This window comes from Ranitomeya imitator, chromosome 3, assembly GCF_032444005.1.
Source record: "Ranitomeya imitator isolate aRanImi1 chromosome 3, aRanImi1.pri, whole genome shotgun sequence".
In the NCBI taxonomy this organism is placed as follows: domain Eukaryota; kingdom Metazoa; phylum Chordata; class Amphibia; order Anura; family Dendrobatidae; genus Ranitomeya; species Ranitomeya imitator.
In genome coordinates, this window is record NC_091284.1 from 236,995,964 (window position 1) to 237,009,082 (window position 13,119).

General features: G+C 43.8%; 1 protein-coding gene across 1 annotated transcript in view; it reads right to left on the bottom strand.

The window, feature by feature from the left end:
* The window catches only part of PLXNA2 (plexin A2), a 354,945-nt gene that overhangs the window by 141,895 nt on the left and 199,931 nt on the right, over positions 1-13,119 (bottom strand). The window contains exon 4 of the mRNA XM_069756297.1: positions 9,578-9,712. Coding sequence (XP_069612398.1) covers positions 9,578-9,712 — 135 coding nt within the window. The remainder of the gene's footprint in view (positions 1-9,577; positions 9,713-13,119) is intronic.

The window sequence follows — 13,119 nt, forward strand, 5'->3', positions numbered from 1 at the left end:
GTGGCCGAGGGCTCAGTGCACCATTCCGTCCCCTCAATCAACATGGCACACACTTTCCCTTAACTTGCTTGAAAAAGGTCACTTGCCCAGTGTCTGTGCGGGCATACGCTCATCCTGTCTCCTGTCTGCGGCACCCACTCGCTGCACACACAACTGTCTGATCCTGTGTGCAGTGGGTAGACTCCGCAGACACAGGAAAGAGGGATGTGAGTGCATCCACACTGACACTGAGTGCACGCCAGTTTAGCTCCTGCAATATGAGTGCAAACATGCTCTGGGCAAGCGGGCGCCTTCATTCAAGCTAAGGGGAGGAGCGTAGTGTGCTGAATGAGGTGGCGGAAAAGTGGTCTTCACGCTTCACCATGCTAAAGGTGCACCGAATAGTCATCATTTGCATATGTCAAAAAATTATGTTTTTTTACAATTAAAGAAAGAAAATCTGCACTGCAGGTGTAAGTTATAGGGGCTACTATAGGACTGTATATGTGGTTTAAATCGAATTTTGGGGTTACATATTCCCTGTAAATCAAGTCAACCAAGAATGAATGAATACGATACTCATTTTTTAATCTTGTTGTTGCAGAATGAATAATTACATTGTCTATTGCCTCTAGATGTCCACCATTTGTCCATCCTTCTATCTCCTCTGCTTCTTCCATGGTTGCAGTTCCATGCTCCAGCCACTAGATACTAGAGAACAGGCCCTATAGGGATGTAAGACAGATTTCATTCTGTGCCTGCATTAATACAGCAGAGAGGCCCACCCTATCCCTTTTTCCATTTCACCCTTGGCTGGATCATTTTCTGCCTCTATTCCCGTTGCTAATTCAAACTAATTAAAGTATAAAATAGAATAATTTGTGCGTCTCTGTAACTCTCCGGCATCCACCCTGAGTTATGTCTCTGTGTTAGCACTCAGTGTGAGCAATCCCCTTTCTGATCAGCTCACTAACCGTGGAACTCATTTACTACAGAGTGTTGCTGCTTCGAAAAGACCCTGCAATAATGAAGAGGCGAGAGGAGGAAGAAAAAAGACGAATACTAGGCGTTTCTGCTCTGATTTCAAATTTCACACTTCACCACTTCCAAAAATGGGCATTGTGAAATTTTTCATTTTTCTTTTCATGTAATTATCCAGCGTTGGTTAAATGGATTTTTTTTTCTTCCTATACAGAAATGCAAAGAGCAAAACTGAAGATCAGTAGGAAAGCGGCAATAAGGTTAGGGCATCTGTCTCTGTAAAGCATATACACTGGGGAGCTTACCATAAACCACAAGTGAATGGTATGGCTCGCCACAAACCACAGCTTCTGTTCTAATGGAGGATCTAGTTTCCTATTCACAGAGGAAAAGTAATGTCATTTACTCCAGTGAAGTTTACTTAGTCAGAAGGCAAAGAATTGCAAATGTGTGCCATTGATTAGAAATGCGTGCGCACTGGCCTGTGCTCATGCTCTGGGGCACCAGTATGAAAAGATGGAGAATCACATTTGTGACAGATTTTACAAGTACTATATCAAACACCAGTTGGAGATTTATGGCCTAAATGCATCTATAGTCCAGATGAATCATGCTTAAAAAGAACCTGTGATCAGGTCACCCCATGCTAAACTGCTGCCCCAAAGTTCTGCCGGTGCCTCTATTTCATCCCTACGGCCCAGGACACCTGAAGCAACGTCATAGGTCAGAGTTGTCCCTGCTTTCCGCAAAAACAGCACCTAATTGCTCAATTGGTGGGCCTAGACCACCCTATGTGCCTCTTGTATTTCTTACAGTCCTTTTGCCTCTGATTGATTTGGGTTGTCCCCTACGTCAGCCATACCAAGCTGTCTTGCTCTAGTGCTATGGAGATGAATCCAGGCAAAGTACATAGAACATTGTCCTGAGTACGGAAGTGTTAAATGCGCATACGCCAGGTCCAGATTCGTCTATACAGCAAAAATGCTGCGTGGATGACTAAGGGTACATACAAAAGGGGCATGTTGTCAGTATCCCAAGAGCTCCTGAGAATGGTCCTGTAAACCGGGAAACTCAGAATGAAGGGTTGCACCATACCTTTGGAGGGCAAACAACCCAGTGACAGCAACTTAAGAAGATAAAACCTAATGAAAAGTACATTTTAAAGAGAACCTCTCATGTTGTGATACCCTGATAGAATTATGGAAGTGAGTGCCAAACAGTGAGGATGAAAAATGATTACTTCCTGGATCTATAGAGTCATACGGTATATCACATGATCTGCTTCACCAGTCAGCAGCTCTGATGAGAGTCATGTGATGATGTCTGTCACCCCCTTTTCTGTCTGGTATTTTGTAGAGGAAATAACCTATCTGAAGCTAAGAAAGTAGCAAAAACAAATCAGCTTTGATTAAAACATAACATGACAAAAAGTGTAGCGTCAAAAAAGCAATAACAAAATTATCTAAAAACACAGTCAAAAGCACATATAAAAATCCAAGAAATCTAATTTACCAAATAGGTGATGAAATACTGCAGAAAATCTCAGCATCGAGAACTCACCAAATCCTCATCATGTGCACATACCCTTACTCAGATTACGAAATCAGCAGACTGTTACCTGCTATTTGTATGGCCATTACATCCTGAGTACCGGAAGGGTCAGAAGACCTCATGTGATTACCAGATTTCTCTATTTCTATGGTTCACCAACCGAAAGGGTGAATTTTAGCTGTGAAAGGATTTGGCTACTTCGGTGCAGAGTCCATAGGTGACGTACGGCACAGGTGGGATAATTATACAGACTGTAACAGAAAGCCACTGACCTAATTAAGTAGCTGTCAAATGAAGAACAGTGTCCATTAACAATGCGCAGAGAAGGTAGCAATTAGACAGAATGCTCCATTTTTGGACTGGTGTGAGGGGAGGGGGGAACAATTAGTGGTAATTAAGAATTTTACTTGTCAGGTATAGTAGCTTGGCTAATTATCACAAAACTCTTGGCTGAGAGCACATAGGAGAAGATTTTTAAGAAGCCTATTTCATATAAAAATGTCAAAAATAGGATCTTGATTTTATATAAAGAAGCAGTATAACATTTTGAAAAAAAGGTGGAACCTACAGAAAATTGGTTACGTGCTTACTTTTATTAAGCCTTGCATTATAACTAACTAAACCAGGATTGGATGACATGGCTATTACACATTCAGTATGAAAGAGTCCCTCTTCTTTTGTTAGTGAACGGGTCCAGTGGGTGAGGGCAGGGCAAGCGCCACAGTATACAGTGGGTATGGAAAGTATTCAGACCCCTTTACATTTTTCACTCTGTTTCATTGAAGCCATTTGGTAAATTCAAAAAAATTTTTTTTTCACATTAATGTAAACACTGCACCCCATCTTGACTGAAAAAAACCAGAAATGTAGTAATTTTTGCAAGTGTATTGAAAAAGAAAAAGCAAAATATCACATGGTCAGACATGCTCAGACACTTATTTTTAAGTCACATGCTGTCCATTTCCTTGTGATCCTCCTTGATATGGTTCTACTCCTTCATTCGAGTGCACCTGTGTTTAATTAAACTGATAGGACTTGATTTGGAAAGGCACACACATGTCTATAAAAGACCTCATAGCTCACAGTGCAGACCAAATGAGAATCATGAGGTCAAAGCAACTGGCCAAGGAGCTCAGTGACAGAACTGTGGCAAGGCACAGATCTGGCCAAGGTTACAAAAGAATTTCTGCAGTACTAAAGGTTCCTAAGAGCACAGTGGCCTCCATAATCCTTAAATGGAAGAAGTTTGGGACCACCAGAAGTCTTCCTAGACCTGGCTGTCCAGCCAAACTGAGCAATCGTGGGAGAAGAGCCTTGGTGAGAGAAGTAAAGAAGAACCTCAAGATCACTGTGGCTGAGCTCCAGTGATGCAGTAGGGAGATGGGAGAAAGTTCCACAAAGTCAACTATCACTGCAGCCCTCCACCACCTGGGCCTTGATGTAACGCTCGCACCGAGACTGGTTGGCGCGGGCGCCTGGGGGTGTGGCCCCACTGGACCACAGACCGAACTTCCCTGGAAGGGGCATAACTAAGTAGCTTCCTAGGTGTTCGCTGGAGCCTCTGATGGTGAGGTCAGACTTGTGCAATAGGAAGCTACCAGGTACCACTCCAGGGTCGAGTCGGACTGTGGATGCTGATCCCACCGGGGACAAGACATGGGCAGGCAGGCACGGCTGTGACACTGGCTGACAGACGGGTATGGCAGAGGCCCTGACGGGCGGACTGGCTTGACGGAGATACAGGCAGGCAGACGGGCGCGGCTGGCACTCAGGCAGACAGGGCTGGCACTGGCAGACAGGACTGATACTCTGGTAGGAACTGGTATTCAGATAGTTGTGTGGAAATAGGTAAGAACCTGTTCAGACTGGAGAATATAAAGGAACAGGTAGAGACCTGTATGGAAAGTTGCAGAATAAAGATAGAGCAAGAGTGGAAGCAAAGCTGAATCACAGGAGGCGGAGTAAGAGTAGAAGGTGGAGCTAAGAGAAGAGAAGGAGAAGGCAGAGCTATGAGCAGAGAAGGAGAAGGCAGAGCAGACAGTAGAGAAGGAGAAGGCAGAGCCAAGGACGGAGCCGCAGGGAGCAGAGCTAAGAGCAGAGACGCTGGAGGCGGAGCCAAGAGCGGAGATGCTGGAGGCGGAGCCAAGAGTGGAGATGCTGGAGGCGGAGCCAAGAGTGGAGACGCTGGAGGCGGAGCCAAGAGCGGAGACGCTGGAGGCGGAGCCAAGAGCGGAGCTGTTGGAGGCGGAGACCAGAGCAGAGGCGCTGGAGGCGGAGCCAAGAGCGGAGGCGCTGGAGGCAGAGCCAAGAGCAGAACCGCAGGAGGTAACGCCAAAAGCTAAAGACATAGAACCGCAAGGAGCGGAGCCAGGTAGAACCGCAAGGAGCGGAGCCGCAGAGCAAAGCCACAGAGTGCGGAGCAAGGTCTGAGTGCAGAGCTGAGAGCAAAGCCACAGAGTGTAAAGCAAGGTCAGAGTGCAGAGCAAAGTTACAGAGAGCAGAGCTGAGAGAAAAGCTGAGAGACACAGAACCACAGGTTGTGGTGGAACTGAGCAGAGAGAAGCAGAGCCACAGACAGTGGCGAACAGAGCAGAAAGATAAGGCGGAGGTACACACAGCAGAGTGGGAAATGACTAATGACAAAGGAGGAGCAGGGACAGACATAGACCAGAGTTCAGACAGGAACGGACACAGATAAACAGACAGAACACAGATGAAGGCCTGCAGTATTGCAGCCCTCTGAGACAGGAAACAGACACGACCTGGCAGCTCAGTAGCAAATGCTAACTGAGGGGAATAGTTTGCTCAGGCATCCTCCAATGGGTGAGGATGCCTTAAGTATCAGAGGCCTCAAGGCTATTGGCCAGGAACACCCAAGGGAGGTGCACACAGTCTCAATAAGAATCCGGAGTGGCTGGCACCGCCCCCCTATGCACACAGCCAGGAAGTGTACACAGAGGAAGCCGCCATGAAGCACATGGCATGGAGCCGGCAGCAGACAGATCTCACAGCATGGCACTGGGTGAGTGAGTTGATGTAACAGGCAGGTGGGGAATGGAAGGCCATGCAGTGATGCCGGCAGGGTTGTTACACTTGATGGCAGAGTGGCCTGACGGAAGCCTCTCTTCAGTGCAACACATATGAAAGCCCGCATAGAGTTTGCTAAAAAACACATGAAGGACTCCCAGACTATGAGAAATAAGATTCTCCCGACTGATGAGACGAAGATAGACCTTCTAAGTGGTATGTGGGGAGAAAACCAGGCACTGCTCATCGCCTACCCAATACAATCCCAACAGTGAAGCATGGTGGTGGCAGCATCATGCTATTGGGGTGATTCTCATCTGCAGAGACAGGACGACTGGTTGTCATTGAAGGAAGCATGAATGCGGCCAAGTACAGAGATATCATGGATGAAGACCTCTTCCAAACTGCTCTAAACTTCAGACTTTTTGGAAGGTTCACCTTCCAAAAAGACAATGACCCTAAGTACACAGCTCAAATAACAAATGAGTGGCTTCAGAACAACTCTGTGACCATTGTTGACTGGAAATGGAGAAGATCTGCAAGGAAGAATGGCAGAGGGTCGTCAAATCCAGGTGTGAAATACTTGTTGCATCATTCCCAAGAAGACTCACGGCTGTAGTAGCTCAAAAGGGTGCTTCTACTCAATACACAGCAAAGGGTCTGAATACTTATGATGTCTACATTTCTGTTTTTTCAGTCAAGATTGAGCGCAGAGTGTACATTAATGAGAATAAAATAAACTTTTTTGAATTTACCAAACGGCTGCAATGAGACAAAGAGTGAAAAATGTAAAGGGGTCTGAAGACTTTCCGTACCCACTGTATATTGGCTGCAAACTCTCGCACAGCCGCACAACCTTGTAGCCATCATTAATGAACAGCTTTTACATCTGCACGTTGGTGCTGTTTTGTTTAGATCGCAGCAGTGCTGCAGCCGTAATGTATGAACACAGCTTCATAGCTCCACCTGTCTGGAAGGTGTTTCCAGTGCACACAGATTAGAGGGAACCAAGCCTTATGATGAACATTACAAGCCTAAGGGAAGAGTCAGAAGGCTGAATAACTAGGAAAAGGATCGCAGCGCAATGCTCAGATTGGCTGGAGGCTCTCCCGACCCAAGCGTGACAACTGCATAGAAATACATGCCGTTACGCATATGTCCGGAGAGCCTACGAGTATTACGTTGCGATCCTTGTCCGAATTATATAGCCGTCAGACTTTTCCCTTACCTATAAAACTTTCTCAGAGCGAGAAGGCTTTCCTGTACTTACCAAACAGCTCTCACTCCAAAAGTATAAAAAGAATCAGGATCAAAATGACTTTTTCTCTGAAATAATTTGACATGATTACAGCACAGCAATGCTCAATGGGGCTCAGAAGAAGCAGTTCCACCCAAGCTCTGGTGCCTGAGGAGGTCAACAATAGGAATATCCAGATATTAAAAAAATTGCACATTTTTAAGCCATCTTGGACATTTACTAACATAACCATGTGGGGATCATGGGGAACGGAAATCTATGGAAATTCACATCCCCAGCATTGTCTATTCGTCACAACCAGGTCGGTGGAGTCAATAAACCAAACTTCCGATGTTTCCAGGCTGTGACTCCTTCCTCAATGGACCATAATTTAATCATCTGCATGTCATGAGTTTTTTTGTGGATGCATTTCAATTACTAAGATAGGAAATTGTATTTAATCTTTATTATGTATTAAATTGTTCACATACGGATGTAGACATTGGAATCACGGATGGCATATGGATGACAATACGGATAGGCTATCGTCTGAGCAAGGTCTTAAGCGATCATGGGAGGCCGCAGTTTGGTACTGTGTGTACTGCTCTCCTATGGCACTGCATGAAATAATATGCGTACATGTGACTGTGATATCACGCTCACAAAAAATATTGAATTCTTCTCGATTAACAGAAATCATGCCATCTTCAGTGTAAGGTGCTACTAAGAACGTATTTGACATCACAATACAATTTAACATGGAGGAGTGCAGCATTTGCCCCTCTTGTGGTGTTTTAGCGGGTGCACCCTAATAAAGCGAGTTATTTCTAGCTGGTAGGAAACAATCGCCGGCATAGGCTGTATCTGATAGTAATAACTCTGCTGTGTAATATCTCATCTCACTTTGTCGCATTAATCTCAGATATTGCACATTCCTGAATCAGTCACCGTGGACTGATGTGCGCTCCTTCCTAAATGCCCAGTTTGCTGCACTGGTCTTTCATTATCACACTGCCAGCAGCCTAAAACGCTTCCCTAAATTTGCATGAAATCTGAATTCTACAAGGCTGCTATCCAAACAGAACAAACTCTGGCCGCTCTAATCTTTACATGGAGAAGTCAATTTGCAAGAGAAAAATGTGCATTAATGTCTCCCGCAGCGAGCAGGAGAAAGGATTAAACATCTCTCGCTTTAATTCTGAATTATCATAAACCCGACACAAACAATTACGAGGTGTGGAGAAAAGGCTTCCATGTTTCCGATAGGAGGTGGCTCAAGCCGACACCTTGGAAAATGTGATTTGGACAAATTAGGCAGACCTACAGCTACTCAGCTTTATATCCCCCTCGCCGCTGTACATCAGATTTGCTGCTGGAATCCTTTCGGGTGGCGGATACAAATATATAATCGATGATTCTGAGCATAATTATGCTTGCATTTTAATATTTCATAGTAACCGCCAAGACAGAAAGTGAGGCAGTAATATTCAGGATGAATTGTTGTATGCTGTAACAATGTACAGGCATCACCAGGATGTTCGGCAGGAAGTCTGGAACACATTAGTGACGCACCTGCTCTGGGAGCCACCATGTCACAGCTGCTGTCATATGCTTGTCACATTCTACATCCTCTCCAAACGCCTGACCCAACCGAAAAGCGTCCTGCATCATAAGCCCCCAAAGACCTCCTCCCTGGCATGATTGTCTATGAGAATGATCATTAGGTCTGGGTGGACAACCTGCGCGAGGGGGCCACAGGTGGCACGCTATGCCATTCTGTGCGGCCACAAAACATCTGCACAAAAAAACGCGTAAAATCCGCGCAAAAAAACGCATGCGGATTTCTGGCAGAAATGTCCTGATTTTGTCAGGAAATTTCTGCAAGAAAATCCTGACGTGTGCACATAGCCTAAAGGGGTATTCCCATCTCCAAGATCCTATCCCAATATGTAGTAGGTGTAATAATAATAATAGCAAATACCGCCAATTAGAAATGTAGTAAAGTTTTTCATGTCTCTTTCCTCATGTGCAGGCATTGCAGGACCTTGGGTATCTATGATATGACCACTAGCAACTAGCTAACTGTCACTATATCACTGGTCGTAACCGTGGATACCTAAGGTCCTGCATTGCCTGCACATGAGGAAAGAGACATAGCGAATCAGAAAAACTACACTACATTTCTAATTGGAGGTATTTGCTAATTGTATTATTAATATTATTATACCTACTAGATATTGGGATATGATCTTGCAGATGGGAATACCCCTTTAAGTTTACACTGGGTAGAGCCACATTCAAGTGCCAACTGGAGGTACAGGGGGCCCCTATTATTCCTATAGGTGCTGGTGTCACTTTATAGCCTGCTATCTAACATGAATTTATGGCATATAATTTGGATACATGATAGATGGTAATACCCCAATACATTTTATAATATATGACAATGTGGCTCTCTGGCTAGAAAAGGTTGTGCACCTCCTCATTAGATGAAAGGAGTTGTTCAAGAACAGAATGATAAAATAGTGATACACCTGCCTCAGTCACGTCAATGCCACCAAGCTGCAGTACTACACACAAACCGTGGAGGCTATATATTCACAGTATTAAAAATATACATAGAGAAAAAAGTGGCAAACTATCAACCATAATCAACCAGCAACCCAGATCCAACATGGCCGATAAGTTTTCAGGCAGGCATTGTTCGGTCATACCCATCACAATTATCACCATCTTCCCTTTCACATAACTCCAATAAATATGTGTGGTCAACTTTGCCACAATTTGGTCACAGTTTCTTACCTGTCTTTCTGACATGATGTAGAGGTATTTGCTGTCCGTGGAAAATGCCATGTCCCTAAGGATTGGACTTCCATCTCTCATTGCGTGTACTACTTCATACTGAATGCCACCGTACGGAGGACCATCTGCCCGAATCTGAAGAAAACCAAAACACAGAATGCTCATTAAATCAACCCAACTCTATTACAGAATGGTCTGTAAGAAATTGAAATAAATGGAAAGTTTGATTTTTCACTAATTCCTCTAGAAACTTGAGACATGTTAATAAAAAAGTTCTGTAACCCTTTAAGCTCCAACCGTAGGTTTTCCAGTACTGTACGTCACTGCAGAAGTTAATGCCCGCTACTGGCAATGGAATCTCAAATACATGAATGAGCAAAAGGCACCAGAAAAGGAAAGAACATGGCATGCCCCAAATTTATTATGTGCTCTAGACATACTTAATAAATAATTAAAAAACGATGGGAAGTACTGAGAGAAATGAAAGAGCGAAAGTGACAAGAGCAGCCGTGGGTGCCAAAACATCATACCTGATAAGCTAATTTCAGGTATTCCACCACATAACGTCCATCATTGTATGGTTTTGAGATATAAAACAACTCCAATGGGAAAATATCACCATTCACAACAACAACAAAAAATCACAAGTCTATTGTTTTTTAGTTGTAAAAACTACCACCACACCAGCAGGGCTCTGGCGTGGGTAACCAAACCACCAAGTCTGACTGCTCAATTTCGCTGACTTCCGACTCCGAGTCCACCACTCCGACTCCGACTCCCAGCACTACCTCACTACTGAGCATGTACGTAAAGTGCGGCACAGATTCATCTCAGCTAAAAGCCGAGATCCTGAGATCAGGAACAGAACAGACATTTATAGGACATTTTGTAACTTTCTCAAATTCTTATGAAAACATTTATTTTAGGACTCGAAGTTGGCACATTTTATATCGACTCCAACTTCACCAAAATGGACAACGACTTTGACTCCAACTCCACAGCCCAGCACACCAGAGCAGATCCCAGAAGGAAAGCCCAGCAGCCAGCAGCTCTTCTCCAATCAGCGTTGTCTTTTGTCCTGGCAGTCCTGATGATTAGAGAAGAGGCACTGGCAGACAAGAGTCTTCGTCCTCACATGTTTTTTTTACAGGGAGTCTGGAAAACTGTGGTATATTAGACCAGTACAGGGTTGTTCTAACTGGTGTCTCATGACACTGGCACTTTAACCTACTTTTGCTTTCCTTTAAGCTGTCAGTAATGTCAGCAATATGGGTAGAACTAACGAGCGTAGAATATTAACGGGGTTGGAAGAGGCTATGGATGTCAGTTTCCATTGTGCTATACACTCATACGACTGCCTCTAAACTACGTCTTGCCATCATTATTAGACAGGATTGTTGCTTCTTCCAAAAATGACCTTTCCACTGAACTTTTCAACGCCTACTGTACCGTTATTTATATCATATAAGTGTTTAATTAATGTCTTATTTTTTGTGTTGTATGAACATTACTATATATTACACATATATTTTTGCTATACACGTAGGAGATGGCTAGGTCAATGTTTAGCGTGTAAAGAAAGGCAGCAGAGTTGAATAGCGCCCTTGCCTTTAGAGGGGGGAAGGGTGAGAGTTTGCCTCCTGCCCGCACGTGGTGGGATTTGCATTTTTGAATAGCCATTTGATTGTAACATGGTGTCACACTGAGAGACGTGGAGAGATTGAGGAGGAGGCTGGCATGTGTCTACTGAGAGATTAAAGCAGCCAACTGAACCAAAGGCTTAGACTAGCCCAGCGGCCCATTCGGATATTGATACTGTCACATGCTGGCCAACAAGCCAGGACAACTGGGACGGTGTATGATTTAGCCGCTATCTTAGCTGGAAACAGCCACAAATGGAAATATAGAATGTAGGGCAAAAGTATCATTGAAAAAGAGAACGGATCCCACTGTGTAAGTAAGCAGTCCAAGCATTAAACACGCTTAAATGGGATTTTCCATAGTAAAATCTAGTCAAAAGTCAGCAGTGTAGAGTAAGCCACAGACTCAAATATGTCCCCTTATTCCCTCCAAATAAACCACTACATAAGATATGTTTAGATATGTTTCTAGGATCAGGACATGAAATGTACAAGACATGGGAATGCTTCCACTAATCTTGTTAAATGCTAAAATAGATAATCTGGGATGATTAGGAACCAAAAATAGATATTTGTAATAAGCACAATCAGCTTAGAAACAGGTTTGCATTAGCTGGAATCTAATAACATCATAGACGTGCAGATCCTGCTGGCGCTATCATGGGTATCGTCACAGTGTATCGCCACCTGTAGGCAAGAGAAGCAATTGTCCCAGTAAGACCTAGTAATAGTAGATGCTCCCATAGACAGTATGTGCGGAAACGCTGATGAGAGGGATGTCACGTGTGTATAAAAGACCAATAGATAAGGAAAAGCTTAGGTCAAGAGCGCTAATTGAATTTAATTGCAATATATTGGACAACAGATGGTTGTAGCACAATACAAACCTTCCACTAGATCCAAATCTCCAAATTTCTAGTATCAATGAATATATATACAGTATATATCTATATATATATATATATATATAAATATATATATATATACACACACATATATATATATAATCCTGTATAATAGCTTAACTATAATTATGCATAAAACAGCAACATTCTTGTCGTTGAAAGACATAGTAATTTGGTTGAATCCTTATTAATCAGTAAAAGAGGGTGCAGCTCACACGAGCCTGTCTAGTACGCCTTAAGGCCCCGTCACACATAGCGACGCTAAAGTGATCCCGACAACGATACGACCTGTCAGGGATCGTTGCTGCGTCGCTATGTGGTCGCTGGTGAGATGTCAAACTGTGAGATCTCCCCAACGACGCAGCAGCGATGCAGCGACCTGTACAACGATGTCACATGGCAGCTATTTCATGACGATTAACAGACCTCAATGAGGGACATCCTGTCATGAGGTCATTGGTAAGGTGTCAAACACAGCGATGTGTGCTACCCAGCGGGACCTCAACGACCAAAAAAAGGTCCAGGCCATTCCGACACGACCAGCGATCTCACAGCAGGGGCCTGGTCGCTGCTACGTGTCACACATAGCGATATCGCTACTGAGGTCGCTGTTGCGTCACAAAACTTGTGACTCAGCAGCGATCTCGCTAGCGATCTCGCTTTGTGTGACGGGTGCTTTAGCTGATCACTACATTATCTGTATGCAGTCCTACCACATACATTCCCAATATAATGTTCCTAAATAATACTCAATTCAAAGTGCAATAAAGCTTCCATAGCACCATGACTATTAGTACCATTAAATAATTATTTCTATAGTGTCCATATTACGTCAGTTATAGCGCCTATGGAAATATATGATGCCCATTTATCAGTGTCATCCATTAATACAGCCCCTAGTGACCATATAATAGTGTCATATCATAATACTCATACAGTAGTAGCCATAGTACTATATCGAGCTCACAGATAGGATTCATTATACTGTATTATACTC